This window comes from Aethina tumida, chromosome 1 (genome assembly GCF_024364675.1).
Source record: "Aethina tumida isolate Nest 87 chromosome 1, icAetTumi1.1, whole genome shotgun sequence".
NCBI lineage: Eukaryota > Metazoa > Arthropoda > Insecta > Coleoptera > Nitidulidae > Aethina > Aethina tumida.
The window spans coordinates 45,266,038-45,287,601 of NC_065435.1; the positions used below are offsets into that span (position 1 = coordinate 45,266,038).

Here is a 21,564-nt window from a genome sequence, read left to right on the forward strand (position 1 = left end):
CCATTATAATTATATTGAAATATATATAAAATTCATTTAGTAAAAACCAATATCTTTGGAATATATTAAACTAGTAAAAAACACTGATTTTGTTAAACATTTATTGCAAAACTTCAACAAAAAATATCATCATGTAAAAACTGAAAAACAATTCTATTTAATGTTAAACTTTTCCATTATATTTGGTAATTCCTTCATCAGTTCTTCTGAATCTGGAACAAAGTCCTTCTCAAACCAATGAAGCTTCAGTTCATTAATTATAGTTCCCATAACTTTAGGTTTGGTAATATGCTTTTTTAACATGTTTCCAGTGATAGGGAATTTTGGAACTTGCCATTTCTCAAATTCTTCTATATAAGAAGAATTGTTGTACTTCAGCACTTCTATAATCCATAATTTAACATCACTCTGCTTAGACTTTGTTGTTAATAAAAGTTTTTGGTATGGTTTCAAAGGTTTTGGATCAGGTTTTTCTTCTCTGTTATTTACAACAAACAAAGCTAATTCTCTTTCAAATGCAGACAATTTTAATCTATTGTTTAACGCTACAACATGGTCTTGGTTTGCTAGCACTGTAGATAGTAGTGTTATAGGATGCAAATTTAGTTCTTTACTTCTTTCCCAAACTTTTGAGAGTTCATTCTCATTACATTCTTGTGGTAGACCTAAAAAAAATTAATTAATAGCTAAAATTCATCTAAACAACTGATGTTATACCAATGTATGGTGACAAACCACAATCTATAATGCTTTGCAAAAGTTCTCCTGCAAAATTTCCTTCTAAAATTTTTTTCAATTCAGTCCAAATTCTTTCACCAGATATGTTGGCAAGTCCTGCCGCGTTTTCGCGAATTGCCTTTAAAGTGTCTTCTTCATGTTTATTAGGGAACTCAGCAATTCTACCATAGAATCTATAAAAACTAATGATAGCACAAACCCATAAAATAATAGTAATACCATACCTAAAATATCTGAGTATTCTAAGATAATCTTCTTGGATTCTGGTTACTGCATCTCCTACAAAAGCCACCCTTTTTGACTTCAAATCATCATAGCCATAGAAGTAGTCATAAACAGAACCATCCAATCCTGTAAATACCACATTGAGAAATTTTACTTAACTAGCAAAGTAAATAGAGGGAATTACCCAAATACATTGAATTAATAGTAAGGTCTCTCCTTAAAGCATCAAGCAGCCAGTCTGTGGTAAATTCAACCTTGGCATGTCTACCATCAGTAACAACATCTATTCTCAATGTAGTTACTTCAAAGTTCTCCTTGTCATTTATTCTAGTTGTTATAGTCCCATGTTTTTCACCATTCATGTTAATCATTCTAATATTTTCCTTGGTGAACATGTCCTTCATTTCAGTTGGTGTTGCAGTGGTGGCAAAATCCAAATCAGAGGGTTTCTTACCCATAAGCAGATCTCTGACAGCTCCACCAACAATACGAATCTCATAACCATAGGTTTCAAACAGTGACACTAGAGATGTTAATTCTTCTGTGAACAGAGATTTAAATTCTGGTGACTCTAGTTTTATTATCATGGGATTTTCTCTGGTCTTAGGTAACGACATTCTGAGCTGTCTTATTCTTTCTTCTTTAGTAATATGCTGCAAGTAAAAATTGATGTTTATTAGAATTACACTTTATTATTAATACACTAACTTTTGAGTAGTAATATGTGGACTGTTTTATAATGCATTTACCGAAATCAAACAATCTTCTGGTGCATCTATTCAACATTTTAAACCTTTTAGGTTAAGTCACACTGAAATGTTGACATTCTGTTAATGTTGAAGTTTCAGTTTAAAGATTTTTAATGGAAAGTATACGTTTATGATAGAACAAAATCTAGTGTGCTAAATCCATAGACTAGTTAAATTAGACTCGTTTATTTTTCTTTTTAAAAAATTGAGGTTATATCCAGGTTGTCTGTGGAAAAAAGAAAATAACTAAATTTCAGAAATCTTGAGTTGTGTTTAAAATTGTTTAAGTATTCTGTGGGCAAAACTTGAGAAGTTTGTAGATTAGAAATAATAAATTTGACAAGTTACAACTCAACAACCTACTTTCTAATGTATTTTTCTGAATAGATAATTTTTTTATTTATGTATTAATTATTACATTATTGTTTTAATTAATATCTACACATAAATATATATCTTGGTACTTATAAACAATGATAAATTGATTCCATATCCTCAACCTTTACATACGATAATTTGATTGTCTGACTTTTATTTTTGAATAATATTTGTTTAATAATTTTCTAAATCCAACAACAGGAACAAAAAGACGTCACAATCCCCACCAAAATCCATGGAATATCTACCATCCTCTCATCTCTGTTTAGGAACTGTTGGTTTTGACAAAGTTGATGTTGGCTACTTGTGAATTATTTCCCGCCTGTTGTATTTGTTGTGGCACAAGTTCTTATTCTGTTGTAAATGTGTTAGTTTATAATTTAAATAAAAGGCATAAAAGCTTTTAATAAAATATATCTATGTCATGGCTACCACAGAGACAATCAAAACCTTCTTTCAAGACGTTAACGTTACACCTTCGGACCCGGTTCTAAAGAAATGTAAGTGTTTAGAAAAGTGCCAGTTTGTTTAACTTATTGGAATCTTCAGGTCTAGAAATTTGTCATAAATATAATGTGGACGCCGAAGACTTTGTGGATCAGTGGTTGGCATACACTGCTTCCAATGCAAATGGGGCCATACCAACAATTGAAGAGCTCACCAAAATGGAACGGAAAGAGTTCCAAAAGCAGAACAAGGAGAGTTTTGTTCCAAAGAAAAATGTTCAGTCCACACCTTCCAGAATAAGTAACATCATTGAAAATGATTTGTATCCTTTTCCTATTCTATTATTTAAAATAGTGTTTATAATTGGGGTTTATCCTTAACTGTTAGCACAGAGAGTCATCGGCTCTAGTGAATTCTTATGGTGGAGGGACACCTAAGGTGAGTTGGTATTTTATTTTTTCACTTAAAAACATAACTGTGCAACATGTATTATTTAAAACTATTCAGTGTTTTATAGTAATACAATTACATAGTTGTGATGATAAATTTGTTTTTTTTTTATTAGTATAAATTATTTTATAAATCAATCTAAAGTACTGAAAGCTTAAGATTTTATTCATACATTTATTTGATCCTTATTTTTCATTCCTTATTAAATATATTTGCGGTATTTTACGTCAAATAGGACAGTTTTATTTTTGATTTCTACAATTTTAACACCTTTTTGTACTGCTGGAATATTGGCTAATATTAGAGTTTGTAAATCTACATAAACTACATTTAATTAATATGTATTTATTCATTTCATTCTAAATTTTATTTTATTCCTTTATATTGTAAAATTATTATTATAAAAATTTAAATAAAAAAAGTTTAAGTTAGACAACTCTTTTTAAATTCAAAGGAAAAATAATTTTGTGAGGAAACTACATTTTTAATAATAAAAATATATTTAATATGAAAAAATTGTTTCCAATTAGAATTTTAAATTTTATTTCAATATTAAACAAAATTATATATAATAAAAAAATAATAACAGAAATTGGTTTCTATTAAGATTTGAAGAAAAAATTAACATAGTTATTATAAATAATTTATAAATACTCCACTCTTGAATCAGGCTGAAATATTTAAATATTTTGTATTTAAGTTTCACTTCTAGAGTTTATATTGTAAAATTATCATTACGTTTATAAAAATTAAGTTTTTAAAATTTAAAACAGACTGATTTTATGATGAAACTACATTTTGAATGATATAAATATATTTAATAATAGAAATTGTTTCCAAATAGAATTTTAAATTTTATTTTAATCATAATAAAAAAATTAGTAGCAGAAATTGGTCAAGTCAAGGATCAAGAGAAAAAATAAATATAATTATTTTGAATAATTATTGAAACTGTGGATTAAAAAAATAAGGAGAACATTGTGTCAGAATATAGGATTTTAAAACGGGGTGAAATTCTATCTTTAATAATAGAAAAATATTTAACAACAGAAAATGATTGATATTTATGATTTACTACTACTTTTAATAAAAAATTCAGATATTAAAATAATAATAAATGATATTTTAGAAATTTATATATCTGCTGTTATGCAATTGAAAAAATTATTTAATTTAACTTTTGAAAAAAAATATGGAAATCAAAAAATAAAATTTGTCAGAGTGTTTCACAACGTATGATGCGTAATCTTCACTTCTGGCTTGTCTCATAATTAGAAACATCACAATTTCGTATTTGATCCGTCTGTCGAAAATGATTTAATTCGATTCGGTCGTCGGCAGATCCGAAAACGTACCCCGCACGAACGAGACGCACGGGCGCGAGAGAGACGGACAGACAGACGCCTGTTGAACGTTTCGCGCACCTGCGCAAACAACTTAAAAGTTTTCTGAGAAGTTTCAAGGCTGTTTCATCCTTCAGCGGCCATTGTTAAAACCTCGAAGACGCTTGGGTAACGTTCCGCTCGCCGTCCAGTGTCCGGCCGTTTTTGTTCGGTACGCGTCCGCGTTGCGTTTCTTTGTTCGGGCACGCCGGCCGCATTTTCCGCTTTTTCGCAACCTGTTGCTGCCGCTTTCACACGTTTCCGCGTCGGCATCGCGTGCACAAACGTTTTCGCGAACTTTTCGCCCGACCCGCGGTGTAAACAACCTCTCCGCCGAAAACTATTTCGTGTTCGCTTTGTTTGTGAACGAAATTATTTACAAGGTTAAATTTCATTAACCTCTGTTGTTACCCCAACAAATAGCTTTATCATTTTATTATATATATATATATATATATATATATATATATATATATCGCGGTGTGTTTTCTATCGAATTGCTGCCTTTTGTTGTATGTCCTTTTTTTTTATTGCACGTTGTGAGCGCGTCTTTTTTGGCTGCATTTTTTTCCCGTTCCTTGTACGTTCCGTTTTAGTTACTTTGGGGGGTCTTTGCTAGTGAGTTGAGGGCCTGGTGCACATAATACTTAATTGTGACTAGATCCACACTCATTAATAAATGCCCTCACATCAACAATGAAGATAAGGAAGAATAACAAACAATTTGGCTGATTTCAATTGGTGCAGTGATGCATTTTATTTTATTTTTTTTGTTTTTACTCGATTATCTGTATTGAGTAACAATCTTTTAGAACCCTGTTGGCGATTGTGGGTTTAGTCCACGTATTTCTTATCGTGACTAGATCCATACTCGTCTATAGGGGCTCCACCACCAACTTCATTGTTATTTTGTTGTTTTTATGTATGTAACGCTATTCAGTTTGTTAAAAACACACTATTTTTCTTACAGAGCAACAAAAATTTTAACAATGTTCGGACTCCAGATCATCCAAGAAGATTGCAAAGCACCTCCTTAAATTTTGAGTCACAGGAAACCACAAATATATACAGTAGCCCAGCACAGTATGTATTTATATTGTTATTAAAATGTGTTATTTGCATTACATGGTTCTAACGAAGAATACAATGTGTGAGGTTATGTTATGTTGTTATAGCTCATAAGATTGTTAATATGTTTGTATTAATATTATAAAATTTAAATGTGAACACACATTTTATATCACAAGAATAATTATAAAAGTTACTATAAGTTTATCTTATAATATATATACATATAACAAGTGGGGAGCATTTATGTATAGCCGATATCTCCACTTCTTACACAAAAATCGAATATTTTCCTACGTTTCATAATTTCCGTTCATAGGAATATGTTCCATTCAAATCTACACTTTCAATCAACGAAATCAGGCCTATTTAAACAAATTAATTAAAACAAAATATGCCCAATTATATATATTACTTTGATGAAGTTTCCCTTTTTAACATTTATTTAGTTGATAACAATATTGTATTTTTGTGTAAAACTTTGGAACAATATTGTGACTAGGATATACTACAAAAAATTATTATCATTATTATCGTTAATGATCAACAAAATAAGTTATAATACCATGTTTAAACAAAATTAGACAAACCCAACTTGAGTTTTAGTCTTTCTTGCAGCATGTTAATTTTTTTAAATACTAAAATCTGTTTCTGGTTTTATGAGTAAAAGGCTTTATATAAAACCATGAATTCCTTTTACTTTTTGAATAAATTTGACCTCCAACAATTAATGTTTAAGTGATGTTTGTACATTCTTGGTTTATTTTTCTTTTTTACCAATTACCAAGTGGAAATTACTAATTCACACGTGATTTTCCTATTTATTTAATTAAATTATCATGTTTCTGAGTCTAGCAAAAAATTTCCATACATTTTACTGCAAAATTTATGCAGTTTACATCATTATAATTAAAAAATAAATACAATAAATCAAGAACTGTTTGGCAAACATTTTCCCAAATTTCAACCATTTGATTTGTTATCTTATATCGTGTTTGTTTGGCTCCTGCAAGTTTTTTTATAGTCGGCAATTTGGTCACTATATCCTGAATCAAAATCAATTGAATAATGCCTCGTTAACTCAATGCGTTTCTTTGCATCTAAACTACACGTTTGTGCGGTGTACTTTTAAATCAAATGCAATCTGCGAAGATATTGCAATCAATTTTAACGTTAAAAACAAGTTAATTAAATTAATTACATTCCAGGACTAAATCTCAGTCAAACGCATACAGCCAAAGATCCGATTCAAGAGCGGTGTTGTGCACGCATGGAGACCCGACAGCCACATACACAAGAACCGACGACATTCAGTTGTTCGTTCGAATGTTCGGTGATGAAGAACACTCGTTGACGTCGAAATCGAAATACATGTACGAAATAATGGGCAGCAAAGCCAGATACTTGAGCATTATGACGGAGTGGTTGGGGGACTTCATGTTGAAAAAGCATAATCTCACACTTTCGGAAGGATCGTTGAAAAGTTTTACGGTGAGATCTGTGGCGGTTGAGAGATGAGGCGACGGCGTCTTAATCGTAATTTGCAGGGACCCATGACAACATTCGGAAGGATCGTTTCGGACTCCGATGGAAAAATTAACGTCCAATCTACGTTGTTGGAAGGAAGTCAGCTTGTGAATTTCGCCCATACCGTTTCGTTGAATCTCAACAAGGTGCCCAAATATTCCCTGTTTCCCGGACAAGTCGTGATGGTTGAAGGCAACAATGCCCACAATGGTACATTCTTCGCCGACAAGATTATTTCTGACGCTTTGCCGACTTTACCCCTCGAACCGCCCAACTTTTATGGTAAGTTTAATAACTATCCAACGATTTCGGATTAAAAATAAATTATTAAAAGACAACATGCGGCGGAAGAAATTTAAAATTTTGTTATATGATGTTTTTTAAACTGATACAATCATTATTGTGAGAAATGCAATTACATCCAATTTAATTAATATTTTTAATTAGTTGCGTAATTAAATATATAGTTCTTGTACCTTAATTAATTTTTTTATTATTGTGAGCTGTTACAAAGCGAAAAAATGAAATACAGTTATAAAATGTTAAGCTTACACAACTCAAAAAATAATTATTTTTTCGTGGTGTGATTTGGTGTATCGTCTTTATTTGTTTATTTAAATGAGAAGTTACATTAAAAATTTTTAATTTAAAATTTGAATTTGGTTTCTAATTAAAATTTATAGTAAATATAAAATTTATTTTACCGGTTTAAGTCATTTGCAATAAAACTACAAAAGTTTCTCATTAAAATATTTTAACTTGCTCAAGAATTGATTTCGTGGAAAAACAATTACTTTTAACCATTCATTTATTTGTACACTCTTGTGTAATTAGTTATTAAAAACTACCACTATCTATTCGATACATTGCAAATATAGGTATTATTGTCGATCTAATTAATAAAGAAATTTCTCAATTACATATGAGTAATTAAGCTCGTTTGGTATCACCTTTTATCAATCAATCTATCAAGTCTTTCCTTGTTTATCTTGTATAATAAAGTTTCCCCCAGTTCCATTAATTATGTGCGTTTGCTAGTTATGTAAATTATTTTAATTACCAATGGTGAATATGTTTAAAATTAACACATGGTGGGCGCGGGTATTAATAAATGTATTCAAAAATAAATATTTATTTATATACAGGATTTAAAAATTAATTATCAGTCATTTAATGGATGCATACTTCAAGTATTACTTGGAAAGAATTTTCATGATTTCGACCATGGCCAAATTTCTTTCAGCTTCAGGTTTCCGCATCAGCATCAGAACGACCAAATTACCAAACAGTTTTTCAGGTGTATTTTCTTCAGCACTTTCATATTTGATCCTCTTGGGTTCCGGTTCACTATTTTCACTTTGGGACGTTTTCCTATCACTACTGTCATTCGAATTTACATATGAACTGTCCGGTTTTTGATAAGACGTAGTCCTAACTTGAGGTGCGGGATAGTCCGTTTTATTTTGAGCAACTTCTGCCGAATTATGAGAACTGTCCGGTATTTCAGCTTCAACTTTAATGATGAAATCACTTGAGGAATCGTTCAGTGAATTGTCGTCGCTGCCGGAACAGAATGAGTTTTCGATTTTCCTCCCCTGTTCGTTATTAAAGCCAAAATTGGAATGTTGAACACTGTTCATAAAACTATAACTACTTGTCGATCCGTCACTGTCTGTGGGTTTTCTCCTGTAGAGTATAACTTGGTCTAAGAATTGCAAGTCCTCAAGAAGTTCCCACTTTTGTTCACCAGCTTGTTGAGCTTTGTTTTTCTGTCGTATGTACTTTTCTCTTAAGGCTTTCCACCTTAACATACAATAATGACCGTCTTTATTCATTTGCTTCCCTATTTCTTGCCACAGATCGTTTTTTACATGCCTATTCATGGTGTACGAGTTACTGTTCCTGTTCCAAATTTGTTCCGTTTTCCTCACCACATTTATCAACTGTTTATCAAAGGACAATGGCACTGGGGAAGAGAAGCTTGTGTTTATGTTGGAGGAGTCCTGCAAGTTGTGGGTGGAGGTGTACATCGAATACTTCTGCCTCTCTATTATATGTGGATCCAGGAAACTCAGGTACTTCAGCATGTCCCAGTTGGAGTGGCCCTCCTGCGCCTTCTCCCTCTCCCTCACGTACTTCTCCCGCAATCCCTTAAGGGTATTTTTGCATATTTCAACTGCAACATCAGCTACATTAAACAATCATCGTAAATCGACACGAAACTCGTTTACCTGTGCTGCCCATCATGCTAGCTATGTTTTTCCATGCGTTTTCCTTAAACTCCTTGTTGTTGAAGTATTCGTTGTTCCTGTCCCAAAGTAGCGGGTGATTTTTAACAATCGCAATTAATTTATATTGATCCATCGGCACTTTAAGGTTACGGGCCACAACAAAACGAAAACCCGACGCACCGATTTTGCGGGCTGACTCGCGTGCGCCAGTCGCCAACTGCTGTGTTTACAACACGATACGCCGACGAGCCGAACGAAACGGAGACGACGGTCTACCTACGCGGGCCTAAGTTAATTAACTTAGGTTCAATTCTGATGCTGGCGTTGCAACGTCGGTCTCGCTCCGACGGGTCGGACCTCCTTATTCAGTAATTTAGTTCCCCCGCTCCGGTCGGTCGGACCGTCGCGGGTGCTCTCTCGCACCGGCGCCCCGTCCGTAGTGCCGTCCCTCTCTCGAATTTAATTGAATTTCACCGACTCACGTGGTCTAAAAATTCTAATTTGAAATGTAATTGAACGGCTCGGTCTGTCCTTGAGCCAGCCAGCGTACGAACGCCACGACAGAACGAGGCTTACCTCCGCTCAACTTTTTAATGTGTTTTTGTGATGTTCTCTTATTAATATACGCACACACTCGGGAGAAACTGATTCATAATTAAATTGTAATTAATTAATCGACCGCAGGCTATGTGTGTTTAAAAATGCTTGGCTAATGTTATTAATTTGCCGGTTATTAGAGGTAGAAAAACTCGTGGCTAATAATTTATCTCCGATTTATATGGCAAATATTTTTTAAGGGTTTAAATTCAGAAAAAAATCAATACAAGGCGTCATGCATGTTCGGAGGGTGCGCTTTATACCTGTTTTGAGGGTGGTGTCCCCTTGCCCTGCAGCCGGTTGTTTAAAGTGGGGCAGCCAGTAAAGGGGAATGACAGAATTAATTTCGAGATAGGCAATAGGCATTCATACTTCATTCAATTTAAGTCCGGACAGGTTGAACTTATTTTGTCATATACACGTTTCTCAAACGTGGAATTAAATTTTGAAATAAAACACTTATTTTATTAAACAAAAATAATTTAATGCAAACTGAACATCAAAAATAAAACTAATTAATCACTTGGAAAGAACTTTCATTATCTCGACCATGGCCAGATTCCGTTCGGCTTCCGGTTTGCGCATCAGCATCAGTACGACCATGTTCCCGAATAACTTTTCAGGTGTATTCCCTTCGTCATCATCCGTCTTCGCTTTCTTAGCGTCCGGTTCGTCGTTTTCGCTGGGCAACGCATCCCTGGCGTCAATATCGCTGGTGTTGCGGTAGGAACTGTCTGGATTCTCGTAGGGGTACGCATCCGTTTGATCACTCTGCGTCATGTCCAACGAACTGTCCGGACTTTCGGTCTCGGCCTCCAACTTGATGGTCATCTCGTTGGAATCGTTAAGCGAATTGTCGTCGCTGGCTGGGTAGAAGTGCTCGTTGTTCCTTGCGACGAGTTCGTTGTGAAGACCGTTGAAGCTTTGTTGCTGGTTCATGATGGAGTAATTGCAAGCAGACGCATCGGCTTTCCTTCTGTAGAGTATGACCGGGTCTAGGAATTGCAGATCTTCCAGCAGCTCCCATCTAGGCTCGCCCAACTGCTGGGCTTTGTTTTTCTGGCGGATGTACTTCTCCCTTAACGCCTTCCAACGCAGCATGCAATACCTCTCGTCTCTGTTCAGTTTCTTCCCTATTTCCTTCCACAATTCGTTTTTCAAACTTCTGTTCATCGTGTACGAGTTGGAGTTTCTGTTCCATATCTGTTCCGTCTTCCGCACAATATTAATTAGGTTTCTATCGAAAGATTGAGGATTGCAATGTGATACATTCATATTTGATGATTCCTTCTGGTTGCTGTTGTATATTGAGTATTTTTGGCGCTCCACTATGTGTGGTTCCAAGAAAGTTAAATGATGGAACAGCTCCCAAGTAGGTAGTTGTCCGTTCTGGAACTTCTCCCGTTCCCGGATATATTTCTCCCTTAGTCCTTTGAAAACGTTTTTGCATTCATCCGCTAAAAATTTCACACGTTAATAAACAGGATACAGGATGTACAAAATACAGGCACTAACTCGAATTAAATTTTGCAAAAAAATGTCAATGTATTTATTGATACAGATAAATTCGAGATATTGCTCAGGTGTAACGTCACAGACTCTTGTATATTGGTATAATTTACCTGTAGAACCCAACGAATCAGCAACTTTGTCCCAGACATGTTGCTTAACCTCCTTGTCGTTGAAGTATTCGGAGCTCCTGTCCCACAACGTCAAATTGTGCCTAACGATTGTAATTAATCTGTATTGATCCATTAATTTTCGCTCTTCACCAACAAGAACTGCAAATCGGTATCGACTTACGCGCGACACTGGTGTTTTCAACGTAAAAGCCGACGGGAGAGTAGAACAACGTGTACCCTGCCTATCCGGCCTAAGTCAATTAACTTAGGTTCAATTCTGATGCTGGTAGTGGGGCTGTTTACTCACTCTCTCTCTCTCTCTCTCTTTCTCCGTCGCCAATTCCATGGCCTCCTTGTCCGATTCAATTAAGCCCCCCTCCTGTTACCAGGTTGTCGTCTCTCTCTCGCACCGTTTCACGCAACGCCGTCTTCGTTCTAAATTTAATTAAATTTCGCTCCCCCCTCCCCACGTAATCGAAAAATTCTAATTAAGTAGTTATAATTGGATGGCTTCGCTTGTCCTCGGGCACGTATGTACGCTGTAAGGCTGTCGCTCGACGGGATCGCTGTTAATATGTTTACGGCGTGAATTTGTTTTGAGAAACGTTTTAATACACTTTTTAAATTAACATGGTTTTAATTACCATATAATTAAAGTCAATAAAATCTGATTTTAGCACACCCATGGGTTAAAAGGTTTTTTAAGTTAATATTTAATAAAAAAAAAACAGTTATTGAACAAAATTAAAACGACTTACTTAAATGTCGAATATTATATTTAATAATTCACTTTAATTATCTTATGCTTATTTTCATCATTATTTCATTTCAACGAGGTCATTCACATACCGTACATTTTTCAGGTTTATGAACACAGAAGTCGTTTTCATTAAATTTTGTTTTGCCCACGAAATAATGAACGAGACTTAAATTTAATATTTCTGCCCAAAATTAATAAACGCAGACCGGTTACTAGAATCTATAAATATGTATTTCTCAATTTAATATCAATAAGTTCACATAAATTGAATTAATATACAGACGTGGCTATAATTGTAGCTACTTATTAAATTATATTAAAAATTTGAATTTAATTGAATTGGATGTCAGTACCTATAATGTTTATTCTCTTTTCTGTTATTGATGTGTCTACAACTAGTCAATCTAATTTTATTATTTTAAAAATTGCCTACTTATTTCAAAGGATAAAAGTATAGCTTTTATAGTCTTTTATAGCTCTCTGTGAATTTAAATCGATTATTTAGTAGCGGGCGGTCTTTGCTTATAATTAATAAATCATCGGTCGAAGTGAAACTAAGAAAAATTATAATTCAGCGTTACCAAGACGGAGAGAAAAAATAAGAGATGTATAAGAGTTTACAGCTAAATAAGCCAATGATTAAAATTAATATTTAAAAATTTAGAGAGACTGGATAAGTGGTAGACTACGAAAAAATTTGTCTCAATTCGAAAAACTTGGAACAACTAAAATTAAAGCCCACCTAAAGAAAATGGATGGACCACTGACATTTCTACTGAAAGGTCCTGTTTTGACTTGCTTAGGATCACATAAAAAATGATGATTGTGCTTATGTTAAGCATACTATAGGGAATACTCACAAAAAATTTGTGAAACATGGTAGCGGTTCAATTATGCTATGAAGATGCTTCAAGTCTTCTGGCGTAGTCTCCCTTAGATTGATTTATGTACCGGGATATATTAAACAACAATATTCTTCCATATATTGAAAAAATGATGCTCTTAATAAATATGTTTCAACATAAAAACGATCTCAAATACAAATCCAGAATAGTGACTAAGTGTTTTAAATTAAATAACGAAGATTTAATCATTAAAAATCCCTTTTAACATTATAGTATTTATGTCCAGCTCGATTCAAGAAAATATATGTAATGCTCGATAAAATAACTAAACTAAACTATAAACTAATATTATTTTACCAATTCACATTAAATAAAAGACCACTAAATAAATAACCACTACTGTAAATATTTTTTAGTTTATACAATTCATATTGTAATAATTAATGTATAATATGAAAGTATTGTATTTGGCTTAAATATTATATAAAAAGAATTTAAAACATTTAGAATATGAAGATAAACAAGAACATTTTAATTGACATTAATTATTAATTATAATCAAACATCCTTTCTGATCAACTACCTAGTATTTGTTCCCAAAAAATATTATGCACAACTTTAACTACATCTATGTCTTAATATTGTTTTATAGTATTCCCTAAAATATCAAAAGAATTCTGAAATTAATTAAAATCACTTAAAATAGGATTTGTCCAGGTATTAAAGACAATAATCATTGCCAATCCAACATTTTCACACTTTAATTATTAGCTACAATCAACTGCCTACTGAAAGCGCAACTTTAAGTACGCCTATGTCTTAATATTGTTTTATCATATTCCTTAAAATATGCAAAAGAATTATCATTGTAGGATTAAATATGTATTACTTAAAATAGGATTCTCTAGGTATTAAAGGCAGTAATCATTACCAATTCAACATTTATGGTTCATTAATTAATAAATTTAGGTATTAATTATTAACAAATTTTGTAGTGAACGAAATTAATAATAATATGAGATAATTTTCGCCTTCCAAGCTATTTTATTAAGTAGATGCTTATTATGTTGTATGTAAGTTACACTTTTTTTAAATCACCCCTATATTTTTTAGGTACCATGCAAATAATGATTGCTTCCGGACCATTCACCCTACCCAGCAACCTGTCGTACGAGCCCCTGAACGATCTGTTGAAATACGCGGCGGAATACCAGCCGCACTTGCTTATTCTCCTCGGTCCGTTCCTCGACACAGACCACGAAGGTATTTTGAACGGACAACTGACTGATCCTTTCGTATCCTTCTTCGAAAGCCTCATTGAAAATATAGCCGTTACCCTACAAGATGTGGACACTCAAGTTGTAATCGTGGCCTCGTCTAAAGATGCACATCACGACCCCGTTTATCCCACACCTCCTTACTGTACCAGAGGGGCGTATGAGAAAATTAGATTTGTACCGGATCCGTGCATGTTGGACGTAAATGGACTTGTAATTGGAGCGACTTCTGCTGACGTTTTATTTGATATAAGTAACTTTGAGCTCTATCAGTACGTGACATTATGGCAGTCGGTGGTATAAATAATAATTCGCCTTGTTTTTATAGAGATCGGAATCCATCGGGACCGGTGGACAGATTGGGGAGATTAGCCTCGCATCTTTTGCAGCAACAAAGCTTTTATCCATTGTACCCTCCCAGTAAAGACATGTGCATTGATCATGAACTTCTCGAGCAACATGGCTTCATCGAATATATTCCGCATATTTTGATTTTGCCATCAACTTTGAGATACTTCATTAAGGTAACGTAGAATGTTTTATAATATACGTAACAGAAATTAATTTTGTATTTAAACAGAATATCAGTGGCTGTCTTGTGATAAACCCAGAAAGATCTACCAAAGGATATGGAGCTGGCACTTTCGCAAAAGTGGAAATTAAGTCTGGAACAAGTAATTCTATTTGCAGCAGAGCTTCATGCCAAATATTACGTGTTTAAATTATTTATTTTGTAAAGTTGCATTATAATATACGGATTAATATAGAATATTTTATTTTATTTATAACATAAATACTCGCATATTAATATTTAACATATGTAAGAAATCAGAAATATATTAAAACCACAAAAACCTTCCACAATTTAAATTCACGACATTCAGGTCTAAACATTAAAACAATACTAATAATATAACTAAAATGTTGTATTAAAAATTTATTTAATTCAGGTCTAAAAAATACATTTCCCTCTTAAGGCAAAGTTATCATTTGTAGAGGATATTTAATATCCCAATCATGGCCGCCTTTCGTTCCTCTTCTTGTTTTTGCAACAGCATTGCTCCCACCATTTCGCCAAATAATTTTTCAGGTGGTTTCTCTTCATCAACTAGAGCCTTAATTGTTTCACATTCTGTATCGCCGTCAGTATTCAAAGAGATGTCAGAAATTTCTATTAATGAATCTTCTTTAACAATGATATTATCATTTGGTTTTTCGTCAGAATTAACGTTGATTTGAAAATTACACTGAGAAATGTCCAAAGGGTTATCTACAATTTCTATTTTTGTTTCTTCATTAATGATAGACTCACCAGGAGTATTTTCATCGGAAAGTTCGTTTATTTTCTCTGAAATCTCAATTTCAGTTTCTTCTTCAACTGAGAAACTATTAGCAAACGAATTGTCACATTCAGATACCTTATTTTTTTTCCTATAACTTATAACTGAGTCCAAGAATTGTAAATCTGTAAAAAGTTCCCATTGTGATTCATGTCCCCGTCGGACTTTATGTTTCTCTCTAACATATCTCTCCCTTATTACTTTCCAACGTTGCATACAATATCGGTTATTAGTATTCAGTAGTTTTCCTACATTTTCCCATAAGCTGAATTTTAAATGTTTCTTCGATCCTCTGTTCCAGATTTTTTTAGTTTCCTTGACAACACTGATCAATTTTTTATCAAATGGTAGCTTAAAATTGCAATTTGATGCACGATGTTTATGACTTGGACCACTCCTTTCATGTTCTTGATTCTCCATTATTCGTGGTTTGTAACACAGTACAAATTATTATACCCCTCTAGTTTCGAATTTTATTAAATATATATACTGTGTTTATAATCCAATCTCTGCAGGTAATCAATAAATAATAAATACATATTACACAAATCTGAGAATTTCAAAAAATCATTTATTTATCCAAATCAATTATCAATGAAGAAAACTTCATTTATTAAAATTCCTTTCAAAATTAAAGTTCCTATATTTATATCCATCTCAAATCAGAAAATAAATATAATATATTATAGAACAGGAAAATATTAGTATTTAAAATAGGTTAAAAAACAAAGTTAGTAAATTAATATTATGTTAACAGTTAACATCAAGTGAAATAGTTATGACCATAAATATGAACATTTTAAAAAGTTGTTGTAATAATCGAATTTTGTGATGTATAAAAGATGACATCAAAATAATTCAAACTACCATGGTACCAAACTTTAAATTGTCAATTATTAAATTTCAAATGATAATATTCACTTTACATTGACCGTCACTATTTGACATGCATTTAACAGCACTATTGTATTTATTGTTGTGTACTAGCTGCTATTCATCAAGGATGAGTGCAAAAAATGATTGCAGATTATCGAGAAGTTGCTATAAAGAAAACGATGAGGAAGAAAGCACCATGTCAAATTTAGCCTTCTACCGGATGACACTTTTTGAAAATCCAGTGTATCTTATACTCCTAATAATATTGGGCACGTTTATTTTCTTATTCCTTCTAGGTGAGTGCAAAAATTAAACTGTTACAGCTCCAATTTATTTTAAAATATATAAAATTTTTGGAGGCAAGCAAGTACATTATTAAAGGTTTATAATGTTTTAGGTTTTATTAAAGGCGTGTTAGGCTTATTTGTATCCAAGAAAATAGGTTCTGCTGGACTACATTTATTAATTGATCTCCCAAGAAACTTGCACGAGTACCAAGAATACGAATTAAAGCACAGATGTATAATTTACGACGTAGCAGGCTGGCCCGTTCATCCCGATACGAGGGAAAGAAGTGTACGTGCAATGACCAAGTAAGACTATAGTTATAAAGTTTTTTATAACCATCACTCATACACCAGTTTTTTAAATTAAAATAAATTTTTAAAAGTACGATATTAATTGGAATATCTTTTTTTAACAGAAACATGGAATTTTGTTTAAATCTGGTCTTCTTCTTTTTATATCCAATGTCTAAAATTGTTCATTTATGTTCCTTGTGTTGTTGTATTGAGACTGTCCATGAGCATGATGAAGAAGCAAAATACTTAAATGAAGGAAATGTACGTATTTTCTTTACTATTAGGATTCATATACTATGAATTAACATTTTGGATCCATAGATTACAATGGACATGTATGAAGATGAGTTGAGAGAAGAGGAAGACACAAATTACGTTATTAACATACTGAAGACCAGTAAATCAAGTTTATGTAGACATAATTAAAACTATAGATATAATGGAATGCAGTTTTATTATTATTATTATAATTATAACAATAAATATAAAAATAAAAATAACTTAACTCAACAAAATTTTTAATAAAAAAAAAAATAAAACGAGATTCAAACAAGAACAAGAACGAGAGGATATGGATTAATACCATTTACTTCCTCCACCCCCTCCTCCACCTCCGCCGAAGCCGCCACGACGTCCACCGCCTCTGGGCCTATCAGCATCCTTCTTCTTCTTCCATACTTCGTATCTTGTAGACATACTATATAATTCCTCCGGAATATCCTAAAACAATGACGTTTAGATATAATTTCTCAAACAACATATACAGTAGGAAAAGCGTTTGACCCGACTGAGTTTGGAGACAGACATCATGCATGACAGAGACAGTAGAAGTCTGTCCCAAAATGGGAGATTTACTGTCTCTATTGCACATGATGTCTCTTTCAGGATTCAAATGGATCAAACTCTTTTTGTACTGTACAAACTTTACCTGGTTAGCTTCCTCCAAAATAGCTATCAGTTCTTTAGCTGATCCCCAATCAGACCTCGTGAAATAACTAATACTTTCACCAAAACGACCGGCTCTGCCAGTTCGGCCAACTCTGTGAACGTATTCCTCAATATTGCGAGGGAAATCAAAATTAATAACATGTCTGTAAACGAAACACAAAATTAATATATCTAACTAAGTACATTTGTAAGTAAATTGCACTGTGTAAAAATACATACGTAATGTTATCAATGTCCAAGCCTCTGGAGGCCAAATCAGTCGCAATTAAAATCTGTACTTCTCCAGATGTAATATCAAGAAGAGCTTGTTCTCTGTCAACCTGTTCTCTATCACCATGCAAAGCCTGGCATCTAATACCGTTCAGATTAATCTCGCAAGTTAGCTCAATAGCCATAGCTTTTTTGCCACAAAATACTATAATTTTTTGTTCTGGGGTTAAATTACGGATGAAATCCATAACCTGAAACGTACTTATTAAGAATCACATTCATAACTTTGACACAGAGACACTTACCATTGCCATCTTTTCATCATCATCCTTTACCATTATAATTTTTTGCGAAACTGTATGAGTGGCCGCTAAATCCAAAGAGCCAACGTAAACTTGCACTGGGTCTTTCATGTACGAATCGGCCAATCTTCTAACACCCAACGGCCAAGTGGCGCTGGTCATTACTGTGTGTCTGGTTGGTCTAATCAAGTACATGACTTTACGAATTTGGGGCTCGAAACCCATGTCCAACATTCGGTCAGCTTCATCCAAAACCACATACGTCACTGGTTTCACGTCCAATTGTCCTGTATAAATTTTACAAATATTTAAAAAATTGTTCAACTAGTGTTTCAATAAAAAAAAAATGGAAATTATAATGTACCTGAGGCAACAAGATCGTTCAGTCTTCCTGGCGTGGCAATTATTATGTCTACTCCGTCAGTAACTTCTCTGACTTGTTCTCTACGAGAGGCACCGCCATATAGACACACACTAAAAATTATAACATAATTAAAATAATTCAATAAAACGAATGGATTTTTAAATTTGATGCTACAGGTATGTTTGCAACTTGGAGAGTGAATATACAGCCTAAAATAAATATTTGGATATACATGAACACCATTGGCATGAAACGTAAGTAATAATCGAAGTGCCAACATTATAGAAACAACGAGCGATGTAATCAATCCATAAATATAATATTAATATATAAATGAGTAAGAATCGTTCGAATTGTCTATTATTTTGGCACTAAAAGTAGTGTCTTAACTGAACTGTTGGCAGCTTACCATTAAGCTCAGCCCAATCACTCTCCAAAGTCAGACGTGCGCCCCAACACTTACGATTTGATGTCCTTATACTTGTATTTCTTGACCTCCCTGTCAATTTGCATAGCCAGCTCTCTGGTAGGGGCCATGATGAGAACTGCTGGGCCACCTCGCTCCTCTGTTTTAATTCCTTGACCGTCAATATGGATGAGAGCCGGCAACAAGAACGCCAGCGTCTTTCCCGTACCAGTCTGCGCGATACCGATCATATCTTGTCCACTCAACAGCACGGGCCAAGCTTGGCACTGAATTGGCGAAGGTTTTTCGAAGCCCGCCTTCCTAATTTCTTCCAATATTCCCGGGTAATTGTGGAAGGCGTGCATGAAAGTTTTAACCGGTTTCGGAATCGGGGCTGCGTCCACCGATTTGAACGTGCGATCTACAACAATGTTGTTGTTCTCTTCGCGGAATTCCTCAACTTCGGACTCAGACAACACCGAGACCTCTGGATGTTCTTCGTAGAACTTCTTTATGATTGGAGGGAACTTGGCCCATTTTTCAGCCGTTCTTTTGTCCTACATCGAAGATTTTTATTTAGACATTCCATGTTATACAAAAACATTGTACAATCAACTTACGCATTCTGTCAACCAGGTGTTCCAGTCCAGAGTGCGTTCCTCTTTTGGTTCCTCTTTAGGTTCCTCCACAAACTGCGCTGGCGGAGGAGCTTCAGTTGTTAACTCCATTATGAGCTCTTTAGCCTTACGAATGTTATCGTCGGACCCAAAAATCTTTACATTTGTATTTTCCCCATCACTCTCCTTGGTAATATTAATGCGAGCTCCTGAATTGAACTGCAAATCGGAGATTTTGGCGCCTCCCCTACCTTCAAAATTAAATGTTTTTACATAATCTGAGCCAGTTATTTTCTTGTTTCTTGAAGAGTAACAAGTCTCTCAAGTCATGTCTTAAGGAGATGTAGTACTGACAAAGTGTTTTAATGAATATGTGTCTGTAAATGAATGATTTCGAAGATATCAATTATCCTTTTCTGAGACATTAATATGCAATAAAATAAATTAAAAAAATTACCAATTACTCTGCCGACTTTGTTGGTTGGAATCTGGATAACTTCCATATTATCCTTGCCTCCTCCTGCATTATTGCGGTCTCCACCTCTGTAGTTACGGTCTTTGCCTCTCTGGTCTCTGTTGTACCTGCCAGACTGATATTTGTCTCCACCACCCCTGGAATTGCTCCAGGTGTTCTTGCGCTCCCCATTACCCCATCCGTAGTTGTCGCGGCCCCTCTTGTCCCGTCCACCTGACTGTTCATTCCTGTTGCTCTCGGCATTCGAGTTGCCCCATTCACCCCAAGTGTCATCTGACGGGGCTGCGGGCTTTTGATAAGTGGGCGATGTGTACCGCACTGCATCGGGCAAATCGTTGTCCCAGTCGTCATTCATTGTTGTATGAGTTTTTCACGACTGAAACCGAAAACCGACTGTTTTGTACACTAACCTCAATGCCGGGATCGATGTGAGAGACAAACTATGTTACGGCAGGTTTTAGAACTAATAACGGCGGCAAGAATTTCGCCTTCAAGTGTGACGTTTGTTATTAAAATTTTCAATATAAAACACAATACTTGTTAGAAACAAGGTACAGTTGAAAATGTGATTGCTACAATAAATAGTACGTAGCCAAGGTGCATCGTCATGCCTTAGTAACAAGACTTACATGTCGAATATAAAATTGTATAAATGCAGTAATTGTTCGTGCCGAAACATAAAAAGCCCCACATATTTCTGGCATAAAGAAATCACAAGAAACTAAAAAGCTGCGACCAAGTTTGTGATTAAAATAGAATATTTACAGTTAAATATATAATTTGTTAAGAAATTAGGAAAGAATATTAATATGTTTATAAAATACCTGTGTTTTCTTGTCTTAACTTCCAAAACTATCGTAGTATCTGTCACCAAACTGCAAGTTATTCACAATAGAATGATGAAGGGTCTGGCAGCTACTTACGTATGTTTATATGCCGAGTAAATTTAATACTGAAAACCTAACAACATGTTTGCGAAACAAAATTACATAGTAGTCAGGTACTACCCAACAGGTAACCATAGTAACCATAGAACATAGACCGAAGGTATCAAGATATAATAACAAAATTCATAGACATATGACGCAGAAATAAACAAAACAAAAGCAGGGGTAACTCGACAAATATTCCTAAACAAGGTTTGATTGT

General features: G+C 34.0%; 6 protein-coding genes across 9 annotated transcripts; 2 read left to right on the forward strand and 4 right to left on the reverse strand.

The window, feature by feature from the left end:
* Positions 1-87: 87 nt before the first annotated feature.
* LOC109609165 (CCA tRNA nucleotidyltransferase 1, mitochondrial) lies at positions 88-1,971 on the reverse strand. Of its 3 annotated transcripts, XM_020025789.2 has the most exons (6): positions 1,839-1,969; positions 1,672-1,774; positions 1,148-1,616; positions 963-1,089; positions 718-911; positions 88-665 (listed from the first exon to the last, which is right to left on the reverse strand). In XM_020025789.2, exons 2-6 carry the CDS (start codon positions 1,747-1,749, stop codon positions 154-156), a joined length of 1,380 nt encoding a protein of 459 aa, XP_019881348.2. In that variant the 5' UTR covers positions 1,750-1,774; positions 1,839-1,969; the 3' UTR covers positions 88-153. The 3 variants fall into 3 exon arrangements, with proteins under 3 accessions (XP_019881348.2, XP_019881347.2, XP_019881349.2); XM_020025788.2 differs by having other exon boundaries at positions 1,672-1,971; XM_020025790.2 differs by having other exon boundaries at positions 1,713-1,969.
* Positions 1,972-2,385: 414 nt separating this feature from the next.
* On the forward strand, positions 2,386-15,065 carry LOC109609162 (DNA polymerase alpha subunit B). 2 transcript variants are annotated; one of them, XM_020025785.2, is made up of 9 exons: positions 2,386-2,590; positions 2,640-2,859; positions 2,930-2,975; positions 5,340-5,452; positions 6,646-6,928; positions 6,985-7,246; positions 14,133-14,568; positions 14,625-14,820; positions 14,877-15,065. In XM_020025785.2, the coding sequence occupies exons 1-9, from the start codon at positions 2,515-2,517 to the stop codon at positions 15,015-15,017; spliced, it is 1,773 nt and encodes a 590-aa protein (XP_019881344.1). In that variant the 5' UTR covers positions 2,386-2,514; the 3' UTR covers positions 15,018-15,065. The 2 variants fall into 2 exon arrangements, with proteins under 2 accessions (XP_019881344.1, XP_049817799.1); XM_049961842.1 differs by lacking the exons at positions 2,386-2,590; positions 2,640-2,859; positions 2,930-2,975 and adding an exon at positions 4,858-4,949.
* On the reverse strand, positions 8,081-9,730 carry LOC109609166 (uncharacterized). The gene is made up of 2 exons (XM_020025792.2): positions 9,196-9,730; positions 8,081-9,140 (listed from the first exon to the last, which is right to left on the reverse strand). Exons 1-2 carry the CDS (start codon positions 9,326-9,328, stop codon positions 8,158-8,160), a joined length of 1,116 nt encoding a protein of 371 aa, XP_019881351.1. The 5' UTR covers positions 9,329-9,730; the 3' UTR covers positions 8,081-8,157.
* On the reverse strand, positions 10,274-11,804 carry LOC126264334 (transcription factor Adf-1-like). The gene is made up of 2 exons (XM_049961844.1): positions 11,415-11,804; positions 10,274-11,249 (listed from the first exon to the last, which is right to left on the reverse strand). The coding sequence occupies exons 1-2, from the start codon at positions 11,545-11,547 to the stop codon at positions 10,312-10,314; spliced, it is 1,071 nt and encodes a 356-aa protein (XP_049817801.1). The 5' UTR covers positions 11,548-11,804; the 3' UTR covers positions 10,274-10,311.
* Positions 15,066-16,575: 1,510 nt separating the features above from the next.
* Positions 16,576-17,519, forward strand: LOC109609134 (uncharacterized). Its single transcript, XM_020025750.2, has 4 exons — positions 16,576-16,808; positions 16,910-17,105; positions 17,216-17,354; positions 17,415-17,519. Exons 1-4 carry the CDS (start codon positions 16,583-16,585, stop codon positions 17,517-17,519), a joined length of 666 nt encoding a protein of 221 aa, XP_019881309.1. The 5' UTR covers positions 16,576-16,582.
* An 11-nt stretch (positions 17,520-17,530) lies between these two features.
* Positions 17,531-21,391, reverse strand: LOC109609137 (probable ATP-dependent RNA helicase DDX43). The gene is made up of 10 exons (XM_020025753.2): positions 21,339-21,391; positions 21,240-21,279; positions 20,398-20,791; positions 19,944-20,191; positions 19,381-19,880; positions 18,918-19,027; positions 18,557-18,840; positions 18,261-18,502; positions 18,022-18,184; positions 17,531-17,813 (listed from the first exon to the last, which is right to left on the reverse strand). The coding sequence occupies exons 3-10, from the start codon at positions 20,768-20,770 to the stop codon at positions 17,670-17,672; spliced, it is 2,064 nt and encodes a 687-aa protein (XP_019881312.2). The 5' UTR covers positions 20,771-20,791; positions 21,240-21,279; positions 21,339-21,391; the 3' UTR covers positions 17,531-17,669.
* Between the last annotated feature and the right edge of the window lie 173 nt (positions 21,392-21,564).

Coding starts and splice junctions, on each gene's coding strand:
- LOC109609166 (XM_020025792.2), bottom strand. CDS start 9,328: ATGGATCAATATAAATTAATTGCGATTGTTAAAAATCACCCGCTACTT. Junction 9,141..9,195: donor TAGCATGATGGGCAGCACAG/GTAAACGAGTTT, acceptor CTGATGTTGCAG/TTGAAATATGCAAAAATACC.
- LOC109609165 (XM_020025788.2), bottom strand. CDS start 1,749: ATGTTGAATAGATGCACCAGAAGATTGTTTGATTTCGGTAAATGCATT. Junction 1,090..1,147: donor TATTAATTCAATGTATTTGG/GTAATTCCCTCT, acceptor TGGTATTTACAG/GATTGGATGGTTCTGTTTAT. Junction 912..962: donor AGAATACTCAGATATTTTAG/GTATGGTATTAC, acceptor TAGTTTTTATAG/ATTCTATGGTAGAATTGCTG.
- LOC109609134 (XM_020025750.2), top strand. CDS start 16,583: ATGCATTTAACAGCACTATTGTATTTATTGTTGTGTACTAGCTGCTAT. Junction 16,809..16,909: donor TATTTTCTTATTCCTTCTAG/GTGAGTGCAAAA, acceptor ATAATGTTTTAG/GTTTTATTAAAGGCGTGTTA. Junction 17,355..17,414: donor AATACTTAAATGAAGGAAAT/GTACGTATTTTC, acceptor TTGGATCCATAG/ATTACAATGGACATGTATGA.
- LOC109609137 (XM_020025753.2), bottom strand. CDS start 20,770: ATGAATGACGACTGGGACAACGATTTGCCCGATGCAGTGCGGTACACA. Junction 18,503..18,556: donor ATGATGAAAAGATGGCAATG/GTAAGTGTCTCT, acceptor AGTACGTTTCAG/GTTATGGATTTCATCCGTAA. Junction 17,814..18,021: donor TTTTGGAGGAAGCTAACCAG/GTAAAGTTTGTA, acceptor TCATTGTTTTAG/GATATTCCGGAGGAATTATA.
- LOC126264334 (XM_049961844.1), bottom strand. CDS start 11,547: ATGGATCAATACAGATTAATTACAATCGTTAGGCACAATTTGACGTTG. Junction 11,250..11,414: donor TGATTCGTTGGGTTCTACAG/GTAAATTATACC, acceptor TGAAATTTTTAG/CGGATGAATGCAAAAACGTT.
- LOC109609162 (XM_020025785.2), top strand. CDS start 2,515: ATGGCTACCACAGAGACAATCAAAACCTTCTTTCAAGACGTTAACGTT. Junction 2,591..2,639: donor GGACCCGGTTCTAAAGAAAT/GTAAGTGTTTAG, acceptor TGGAATCTTCAG/GTCTAGAAATTTGTCATAAA. Junction 14,569..14,624: donor AGTAACTTTGAGCTCTATCA/GTACGTGACATT, acceptor TTGTTTTTATAG/AGATCGGAATCCATCGGGAC.